This window comes from Coregonus lavaretus (assembly GCF_964263955.1).
Source record: "Coregonus lavaretus genome assembly, chromosome: 3".
Taxonomy (NCBI): Eukaryota; Metazoa; Chordata; class Actinopteri; order Salmoniformes; family Salmonidae; genus Coregonus; species Coregonus lavaretus.
In genome coordinates this window covers 29,237,571-29,248,912 of record NC_139990.1, presented here as the reverse complement: position 1 = coordinate 29,248,912, position 11,342 = coordinate 29,237,571, and the positions used below count along the sequence as shown (strand labels likewise).

Here is an 11,342-nt window from a genome sequence, read left to right as displayed (position 1 = left end):
GCAAACCTGGTGGCCAACTACAAGAAACGTCTGACCTCTGTGATTGCCAACAAGGGTTTTGCCACCAAGTACTAAGTCATGTTTTGCAGAGGGGTCAAATACTTATTTCCCTCATGAAAATGCAAATCAATTTATAAAATTTTTGACATGCGTTTTTCTGGATTTTTTTGTTGTTATTCTGTCTCTCACTGTTCAAATAAACCTACCATTAAAATTATAGACTGACCATTTCTTTTTCAGTGGGCAAACGTACAAAATCAGCAGGGGATCAAATACTTTTTTCCCTCACTGTACTTTACAGTGGGGAAAAAAGTATTTAGTCAGCCACCAATTGTGCAAGTTCTACCACTTAAAAAGATGAGAGAGACCTGTAATTTTCATCATAGGTACACGTCAACTATGACAGACAAAATGAGATTTTTTTCTCTCCAGAAAATCACATTTTAGGATTTTTTATGAATTTATTTGCAAATTATGGTGGAAAATAAGTATTTGGTCAGTAACAAAAGTTTCTCAATACTTTGTTATATACCCTTTGTTGGCAATGACACAGGTCAAACGTTTTCTGTAAGTCTTCACAAGGTTTTCACACACTGTTGCTGGTATTTTGGCCCATTCCTCCATGCAGATCTACTCTAGAGCAGTGATGTTTTGGGGCTGTCGCTGGGCAACACGGACTTTCAACTCCCTCCAAAGATTTTCTATGGGGTTGAGATCTGGAGACTGGCTAGGCCACTCCAGGACCTTGAAATGCTTCTTACGAAGCCACTCCTTCGTTGCCCGGGCGGTGTGTTTAGGATCATTGTCATGCTGAAAGACCCAGCCACGTTTCATCTTCAATGCCCTTGCTGATGGAAGGAGGTTTTCACTCAAAATCTCACGATACATGGCCCCATTCATTCTTTCCTTTACACGGATCAGTCGTCCTGGTCACTTTGCAGAAAAACAGCCCCAAAGCATGATGTTTCCACCCCCATGCTTCACAGTAGGTATGGTGTTCTTTGGATGCAACTCAGCATTCTTTGTCCTCCAAACACGACGAGTTGAGTTTTTACCAAAAAGTTATATTTTGGTTTCATCTGACCATATTACATTCTCCCAATCCTCTTCTGGATCATCCAAATGCACTCTAGCAAACCTCAGACGGGCCTGGACATGTACTGGCTTAAGCAGGGGGACACGTCTGGCACTGCAGGATTTGAGTCCCTGGCGGCGTAGTGTGTTACTGATGGTAGGCTTTGTTACTTTGGTCCCAGCTCTCTGCAGGTCATTCACTAGGTCCCCCCGTGTGGTTCTGGGATTTTTGCTCACCGTTCTTGTTATCATTTTGACCCCACGGGGGTGAGATCTTGCGTGGAGCCCCGGATCGAGGGAGATTATCAGTGGTCTTGTATGTCTTCCATTTCCTAATAATTGCTCCCACAGTTGATTTCTTCAAACCAAGCTGCTTACCTATTGCAGATTCAGTCTTCCCAGCCTGGTGCAGGTCTACAATTTTGTTTCTGGTGTCCTTTGACAGCTCTTTGGTCTTGGCCATAGTGGAGTTTGGAGTGTGACTGTTTGAAGTTGTGGACAGGTGTCTTTTATACTGATAACAAGTTCAAACAGGTGCCATTAATACAGGTAACGGGTGGAGGACAGAGGAGCCTCTTAAAGAAGAAGTTACAGGTCTGTGAGAGCCAGAAATCTTGCTTGTTTGTAGGTGACCAAATACTTATTTTCCACCATAATTTACAAATAAATTCATTAAAAATCCTACAATGTGATTTTCTGGATTTTTTTTCTCAATTTGTCTGTCATAGTTGACGTGTACCTATGATGAAAATTACAGGCCTCTCTCATCTTTTTAAGTGGGAGAACTTGCACAATTGGTGGCTGACTAAATACTTTTTTTCCCCACTGTATTTATTGATCCGCGGGCCGCCAGTTGCCCATCCCTGCTGTAGGTCATATAACTGTTTGTTACATGCAATATGCTTTGTGGACTTCACCGGACAGATAAGTACTTTACACCACTGGACAGAATAAATTCAACCACATGTTTGTTTCATCACAAAACCAGAGAGCCATATCTGTCCGGTGCATATTGCATGTAACAAACATTTTTTGTTAGTCTAATGTCCAGCTTTCTAAACCTGTAGAAAGCATTACCAACTGGGGGGCCCCCACTGATTTAATTAGTCATTTTCACAAAAAATATGACATTTTAAAAACTGCAAACATTACTCTCCAACCTATGGCAAAATGTGTAGAATTTCAGAAAATGTGATGTAAACTGCAAATTCTTCTCTACACCCCATGGAAAATTAAAAGAATTGCATGAAATTTGACCCATGGCAAGATGTGTTGAATTGCAGCAAACTTGCTTTAAAACTGCAACATTTTCTCTACGCCCCATGGTAAAATGTGTAGAACTGCAGGAAATTAACTTTAAAACTTGATGTTTTGCTTGCAAGGTGGGGGGGGGGGGGGACATACAGCATGGTCAAGCAAGTTAATGTTTCCAAAAATGTCTAACTACTAAACAATTATTGATTTAGAACCACAGTTATCACAAAAAAAACAGGAGAGGCCTCTGCTAACGTAATTCCACCACCATTTCAACTTCAATATCATCAAATCACCAATGCTTAGTCTAATAGAGTAGCAACTTAAAGATGCCAAAAACAATTTAATCCAATCAACATAAGCTAAATAACATGTGGCTGTCCATGGGACTGATTGTGTGTGTGTGTGTGTGTGTGTGTGTGTGTGTGTGTGTGTGTGTGTGTGTGCAAGTAGAAATAACATAATGATTCACCTTACTTGTAGAGGAACGCCAATGCAATCCTCCTCTCTGTCATACAGTAGCCTACACATTTTTAGTTTTTGTTGTCCTAGACTAGGCTACCTGGCTAAAAGGTTTGCCAGCTAGCCTAACTTAATTTCAAGGGCAATGATGAGCCAGTTAGTTAACGTTAGCCTACTACATCTAGCTACATATTGAACTTCCAGCCTCTCAGGCCAAGGGCACAATGTATGAATTTATGGTTGGATCAGAATCACCGTTATAATCATTGGGTGGTACACCAAGTCCACAAGTCCAAATCCCTATCTCCATCCATTGCTAATTTATAAAAGGGCCGATTTTAGCTAGCCACCGGAGGACAACGACACAATGCTTTTGATGCAATGTGATTGGTGTGAAGCCAAACCCAATCTAGCTTCCCTTGACACTTTTTTTGGTGCGCCAGGACCATTCACAGTTGAGCTCAATGCTGATTGGTTATTCTTGTATTTAAACATTATCAAGGGAGGCCAAATGCTTGCTGGCTTCCCTTGCTATTAAATTCAATGCTACGGGTGGCAACAATGGCATACTCTTTTTGGCCAGACAGCATCAGATAGATGGGCTACACATACTGAGACAGAGGGGCGCTGTTTCGCTCGATCGGATGCTTTCTCTGGTGAGATACATTCAGCCACATGCAATTGAAGGACAATTATGAAACACAGAGAGACTAAAGATCAATTATTTTATATGTTTTTGTTTTCTTATTGGTCAAATTTTGGGGGAAGCCTGGCAGACATACTCTCACTCTGTGTCTGAGGACACTCCCTCTGTGGTGGCCCGTGAGGTGACTGTATTGGTGCGGCTGAGGCTGCCGCGTTGGTCCAGTGCTGATGCGCCAGGTCTCTGAGCCATGAAGGTGTTCATACTGCTTCGAACATGGATGCCAAGGTCTTCATCATCATCGTCATCATCTTCCTCCTCCTCGTCTTCGTTGTTGGCTCCCTGGGGCATAAGGGTGGTGCAGCTGAACTGGCTCAGAGGCTTCCCCAGAATCCCAAAGCTAGAAAAACAGATTTCAAAGTTCAAACATACACTCTTAGAAAATAAGGTGCTATCTAGAATCTAAAAGGGTTCTTCGGCTGTCCCCATAGGAGAACCCTTTGAAGAACCCTTTTTGGTTTCAGGTAGAACCCTTTTGGTTCCAGGTAGAACCCTCTTGAGTTCCATGTAGAACCCTTTACACACATGGTTCTACATGGAATCCAAAAGAGTTCTACCTGGAACCAAAAAGGGTTCTACCTGGAATCAAAAAGGGTTTCCCTATGGGGACAGCCAAATAACCCTTTTTTTGCTTACCCTTTTTTCTAAGAGTGTAGCAGACATAAGTTCAGGGGTGTGGAAATACAGTGCTGTGAACGTTAACTTCATGTACAAGAGATATTCATCTATTTTTGAGGGACAATGCAAGTGCAATAGAATGTTTGTAGTGTATATTATCAGTCTCTTACACATCTAGTTTGTTCTTTTCATTCAACCTTCTGATACACGTTCTATCACTCAAACTGTCAAGCTTCTGCTTCTAACCCTATGAAACTATTTTCCACCTTCTCCTCCCTCCTTAATCCTCCTCAGTTCTTGGCCCCCTCCTCTTCTCTCTAAACACCAAGTCACTCGGCTACGTCATATCTCACATGGTCTCTCCAATCATTGCTATGCAGATGACACTAAACTACCTTTCTCCTTCCCCCCTTCTGACACCCAGGTGGCGACACGCATCTCTGCGTGCCTGGCAGATATCTCAGCTTGGATGTCGGCACACCACCTCAAGCTCAACCTCGACAAGACGGAGCTGCTCTTCCTCCCGGGGAAGGCCTGCCCGCTCAAAGACCTCTCCATCACGGTTGACAACTCCACAGTGTCGCCCTCCCAGAATGCAAATAACCTTGGCGTGACCCTGGACAACACCCTGTCGTTCTCTGCAAATATCAAAGCAGTGACTCGCTCCTGCAAGTTCATGCTCTATAACATCTGTAGAGTACGACCCTACCTCACACAGGAAGAGTTGCAGGTCCTAATCCAGGCACTTGTCATCCCCCTTCTGGACACCTTCCCCCTAAAGCTAGGACAGTCCCTGCCCATCTTCCGAAAGCACCTTAAACCATACCTCTTCAAAGATCTTCAATATCTTATCTTACCTTATCTTAAATAATAGCTATTTTAAGAATGCACTAACTGTAAGTCGCTCTGGATAAGAGTGTCTGCTAAATGACTAAAATGTAAATGTAAAATGTATATAGAAAACAAATTCCTTCCCTAGCCTGGTCCCAGACCTTGCCAACAGTTGGCGTGACAATGACCATAGGAGTTGGCAAGACAGCACATACAGATCTGGGAAGGGGCTATTCCCTCCCTGTGCTGTGACTGTTAGCTACCTGACAGAGGCCAGCTGCTCTTTGAGCTCCTCCATCAGGGTCTCTGGGTTACACAGCTTGGCCTGGCTATGCTTCCTGGGTCTGTAGCGGCGGAACAGCTGAGGAGCCTCCTCCCGCGGATATGGCAGCAGGGACACCATGACCGGGGAGCGCTGGGTCACGATCTTACTCAGTGCCGGACGACGCTGGGACTTCCTGGGGTCAAAGGTCAGAGGACGAGAAGCAGAAGAATGAGGACCAATTCCAAACTGCCGCCTATTCCCTAGGGCCTTGGCACTAGATATATATTGATTTAGATTTGGGCATAAGAGTGAGGGGTCAGTGGGGGCAATCCTACAGTGGGAGGACAAAATCTCAAAAGTCTTACGGTAGAATTTCCTTAAGCCGGCAGGAAAATAAATGAAATTAAAATAACAGAGCATGTCATTCTAATACCAAATATTATAAAATATATACAGCTGTATTATTTATCATCAAATATGTAGACAACAGCTGTGAAGATATCAACAAGAGAAACTCCCCACATATAATTAATTTGGTTCTACTTATGGAGTGCAGACTTCAAGACCAACTTGGCATGGCCCTGACAGCATAAGAGCAATAGACCTGAAACCGCTTACAGAACTGTCAGTCATCTGTCAGATGTTGGGAGCTGACATAAAACGGCCTGTCACTCTTATCTGACAAGTCATGAATCTGTCTCAGTCAATCCTATAGTCTGGGAGGTAGATAGAGATCATTGAAGCAGAGATGGTTTTCTAGCCTAAACCATTTGGTTACATTAATTTTTTATTTTGTGTATTCTACCCCCTTTTTCTCCCCAATTTTGATCTTGTCTCATCATTGCAACTCCCCAACGGGCTCGGGAGGCGAAGGTTGAGTCATGCGTCCTCCGAAACATGACCAACCAAACCGCGCTTCTTAACACCCGCCCACTTAACCCGGAAGCCAGCCGCACCAATGTCTCGGAGGAAACACTGTTCACCTGATGACCGAGGTCAGCCTGCAGGCGCCCGGCCCGCCACAAGAAGTCGCTAGAGCGCGATGAGCCAAGTAAAGCCCCCCGGCCAAACCCTCCCCTAACTCGGACGACGCTGGGCCAATTGTGCACCGCCCTATGAGACTCCCGATCATGGCCGGTTGTGATACAGCCCGGGATCGAACCCGGGTCTGTAGTGATGCCTCTAGCACTGCGATGCAGTGCCTTAGAACGCTGTGCCACTCAGGAGACCCAACCATTTGGTTCTTTACTGCAACATATCATGTCAGTCAGTCACTTAGGCTAGTAGAAACTATTGTCCATAAAAACATTTTTTTAAACGACTCAAAATGGGAGCTGATAGATAGCCACACACACACACCACCCGAGCCCTCCCCCACTCCCCACACACCTTTGCTCTGAGGCGTTGTGGCTCTGTGTGTGCTCTTTGGGCTCAGTCTGTCCCTCTTTGGTGGAGGAGTCCTGGGCCAGGGTGTCCTCTGTGGCCTCTACCCTGGTCCTGAGGGAGGGGTTGAAGGTGTCCGAACGCAGCAGGCGCCCCACCTCCTCCTGGATGCCCTTCAGGTCCTTCCTACTGAACGTCACCCACGCCACGTAGCAGAAGAAGCTGTACAGACACTGGTGTAGACAGGACAGATTACAGAGATGAGATACTACAGTTGCATTGATGTAGTTTGTTTGTTTATATCTAATGCTGATGGCTCCATCCTCTGGAGGTAATAATAATAATGTTTAGGCCTGTTCATTAATTCATTTGTTTATTCATTCATTTATTCATCCAGCCATTCAGCCAGTCAGCCACGCAGCAAACCAGCCAGTAATTAATTTAAGGTGCTAGTAAAACTGGGTCTGGGTCTGTGTCACATCATCATAATTTTTTCAAAAATACATTTACAAAGGTCATAAGAGCTATTCTGGTACTAGATGCAGACACACAGGGTGCTGAGTAACCCTATAATAACCCTGATACACTATACCAAAACCTCTGGTTAAACAGTACTGCCTGTCAAAGCAGTAGCCTCGGTTGAGTCAACATCTCCTCTGGAATATACATTCGCAAATGTCAAATCACCGCTCTGTGGTGTTTGGTACTAACCTCATACAATTGCCTGTCTTTGTAGGTCAATGACACACGGCTCCTGTAGAAATAAAGCACTTAAAGTGATAGTTTAACGCAGTAAGTGAAATGTTTTGTGCATGGAGAAGGTTTGGCCACTACTCACAATTTCTGGATGTATTAGATGTTGTGTATAATCTATGTAGATTATTCTGAATATAGGCTTCAACTGTCAATCGCATTGGATCTAAGCATCTGCTTAATATCTATTCCCTTGACACTTGTCACTTCCCCTCCTTGCCCTGCAGAGCCAAAATGGCGGTGAGGTGACTGACCTGCCACAGGCCATGTGGTGCTGCTGGGACAAGCCCAGGCCCAGGACCAGGCTGGAGTAGCAGAAGGCCAGCTGCTTCTGGGCCAGCTCCACTTTAGCAAGGGTCTCCGCCATCACCTGCTTCTCTGTGATACTCTGCTCACTGACACAAATCAATACATTATAGAGAGACAAAGTCATGAGCAACATCAATTTATAAGAATTAAGAGTCTTAAGTCTATATAAAATGGTAATTAATGTAAACACACACACATACACACAAACACACGGCACAATGAGTATGGTACTGACGCCATGAGGGGCTTGGGCTTCTTCTCCAGATACTTCCTCTCAAAGTAACAGGACAGGTAGAGCAGGAGGGCAGCCAGGAACTCATCCAGCTCTCTGCTCCTAAACACACACACAGGGCAATGTCTAAGAGCAATCATAAAGAGCGAGAGAGAGAGCGAGAGAGAGAGAGAGAGAGAGAGAGAGAGAGCGAGAGAGAGAGAGAGCGAGAGAGAGAGAGAGAGAGAGAGAGAGAGAGAGAGAGAGAGAGAGAGAGAGAGAGAGAGAGAGAGAGAGAGAGAGAGAGAGAGAGACAGACAGACAGACAGACAGACAGACAGACAGACAGACAGACAGACAGACAAGAGAGAGAAGGCAGACATACTGTGCAGTGGGTGCTTCCTTACTTCAACACAGACAGGAAGCAAAGTGGAATGGGGAGTGCATCGTTCTCCTGCAGCAAACTGAGTGCCACCTCTGCAACACAGACATACAGTGCCTTCAGAAAGTATTCATACCCCTTGACTTATTCCATAATGACTAAGTGAAAACAGAATTTTAGAAATGTCTGCAAATGTATTGAAAATGAAATACAGAAATAACTATTTCACAGTATTCACACCCTGGAGTCAATACTTTATAGAAGCACCTTTGGCAGTAATTACAGTTGTAGATTTGGCTTTATGTTTTAGGTTATTGTCTTGCTCAAAGGTGAATTCCTAACAGGATGCAGCCAACACTATGCTTGAAAATATGGAGAGTGGTAGTCAGTAATTTGTTGTAATGGATTTGCCCCAAACATACCACTTTGTATTCAGGACAAAAAGTTAATTGCTTTGCCACATTTTTTGCAGTATTACTTTAGTGCCTTGTTGCAAAAAGGATACATGTTTGGAATATTTATTCTGTACAAGCTTCCCTCTTTTCACTCTGTCAATTAGTTTAGTATTGTGGAGTAACTACAATGTTGTTGATCCATCCTCAGTTTTCTCCTATCACAGCCATTCAACTCTGAAACTGTTTTAAAGTCACCATTGGCCTCATGGTGAAATCCCTGAGCGGTTTCCTTCCTCTCCGGCAACGGAGTTAGGAAGGACGCCTGTATCTTTGTAGTGACTGGGTGTATTAATACAACATCCAAAGTGTAATTAATAACTTCACCATGCTCAAAGGAATATTCAAAGTCTGCTTTTTTTTATTTGTACCCATCTACCAATAGATGCCCTTCTTTGCGAGGCATTGGAAAACCTCCCTGGTCTTCGTGGTTGAATCTGTATTTGAAATTCACTGCTTGACTGAGGGACCTTACAGATAATTATATGTGTGTGGTACAGAGATGAGGTAGTCATTCAAAAATCATGTTCAACACTATTATTGCACACAGAGTCAATGCAGCTTATTATGTGACTTGTAAAGCACATTTTTACTCCTTAACTTATTTAGGCTTGCCATTACAAAGGGGTTGAATACTTATTGACTCAAGACATTTCAGCTTTTCATTTTTAATTAATATGTAAAAAAAAAAAAAAAAAAAAAAACATAATTCCACTTTGACATTATGGGGTATTATGTGTAAACCAGTGGCAAAAAATATCTCAATTCAATCCATTTTAAATTCAGGCTGTAACACAACAAAATGTGGAAAAAGTCAAGGGGTGTGAATACTTTCTGACGGCAAGATCCTAGAGGAAAACCTGGTTCAGTCTGCTTTCCAGCAGACACTGGGAGACAAATTCACCTTTCAGCAGGACAATAACCAAAAACACAAAGCCAAATATACACAAGACGACATTGAATGTTTCTGAGTGGCCTAGTTACAGTTTTGACTTAAATCGACTTTAAAATCTATGGCAAGACTTGAAAATGGTTGTCTAGCAATGATCAACAACCAACTTGACAGAGCTTGAAGAATTGTAAAAAATTATAATGTGCAAATATTGTGTGCAAATCCAGGTGTGCAAAGCTGTTAGAGACTTACCCAGAAAGACTCACAGATGTAATCGCTGCCACAGATGATTCTAACATGTATTGACTCAGGGGTGTGAATGTAAATGAGATATTTCTGTATTTCATTTTCAATAAATGTGCAAACATTTCTAAATTCCTTGTCATTATGGAGTACTGTGTGTAGGTGGGTGAGAAAAAAAATGTGGAGTAAGTCAAGAGCTATGAATACTTTCTGAAGGTACATAAATACAGAAATACAGAGAAATACTATATATTCAACTAATCTGCTATATAGGATGTGTTCTATAACAGAGATCCGTATTGTGTTTGACCGACCAACACCTACGTTTCACATCCTCAATGGTCACATAGTCCCTCTGACCCCGTTTTAATGAGGACTTGTAGGCATTGAGTTGAGCAGGACCCACAGTCTTCCTGCTGCTTTGTCCCCCCCTCTTGACCGATGACTGCGTTTGCCTACAATAATAGGCAGAAAAGTATTTGTTGAAAGAGTTCAGAACACAGTAATGCACTTAATTATGTGTCAATCAAGGAAGAATATCACTTGTAATATAATGAATGCTCTATCTATTAACATCATTGATCAACCAGTAACCTAAAAATGAGTTGAATAGTATGGATAGGAAAAGTGCTGTTGGCTTAGGCTCAATAGCTACCTCTCTGGATGCTTGATGGCAAGATCTTGAAAATTGACAGGTTTACTCTTTTTTCTCTTTTCTTTGACCTCCACAGATGTATTAAAACTGAAAATAAAAGGAAGAGAAATAGTTAAATACTTATCAACATTTGCATACTCATTGGTAAGTTAATTAGATAATAATCAAATACATTCGTTTACACCCCCAAATAATAGTGTAGAAACATTTGCACAAAAATAGGTCCAGAAAATATTGTAACATTTGCTACTGCTATAGCTTCCCATTACCTGGTAAACTCAAGGGCTTGGGTTTCATCATTCCAGTTCCATCGCCCAGGTGGAGGTATGCTGATCTGTCATATTAAATAACCATTGTCATTACTTTAAAATGAATCATTGACCCGTTCACGATCGAGCATCATTATTGCAGCAACAGGTGCACACTTGTTAAAATGATGCACTCGAGCCCTCTCAGGCAGCTGCTTCATGTGTGTCTGTTTGTTCTTTTTGTAGCACGTCCTTCAATTGCTACATTGTAACATTCGCAAAAACTAAATGGCAACATTGTGCCAACCTTGTCTCATTTAACAAACTTACCGTTTCCTTTTGTGGCTTCGGCATTTGTCTCCTTTATAAAATTACGCTTATCTTCGTCCCTGATACCCTCGATGTGTTTACTAAAAATGTAGGCCTAGTATCTAGGCAACAGCCAATCGGGTCGTGAAAAGCGAGAAGCGCAGAATCCAATGCAGTAGTTTGCAATGAGGTAGCCTATGCATTTCAAGACAGGTCAGAATCATTATAACAATTGCTATGGAGTAACTAATGTATCTAATGTATCTAAAGTATCTCAAAGTTCCTTGCTTTCAATATA

The 11,342-nt window shown here is 42.6% G+C and overlaps 1 protein-coding gene across 1 annotated transcript; it reads right to left on the bottom strand.

Annotated features, from left to right (window-relative positions):
- Positions 1-3,574: 3,574 nt before the first annotated feature.
- Positions 3,575-11,089, bottom strand: ppp1r36 (protein phosphatase 1 regulatory subunit 36; the record flags this gene model as incomplete). Its single annotated transcript, XM_084152960.1, has 11 exons — positions 3,575-3,833; positions 5,206-5,400; positions 6,597-6,823; positions 7,302-7,344; positions 7,598-7,738; positions 7,888-7,986; positions 8,271-8,340; positions 10,157-10,287; positions 10,488-10,574; positions 10,757-10,821; positions 11,066-11,089. 11 exons carry the CDS (start codon positions 11,087-11,089, stop codon positions 3,575-3,577), a joined length of 1,341 nt encoding a protein of 446 aa, XP_084009086.1.
- Between the last annotated feature and the right edge of the window lie 253 nt (positions 11,090-11,342).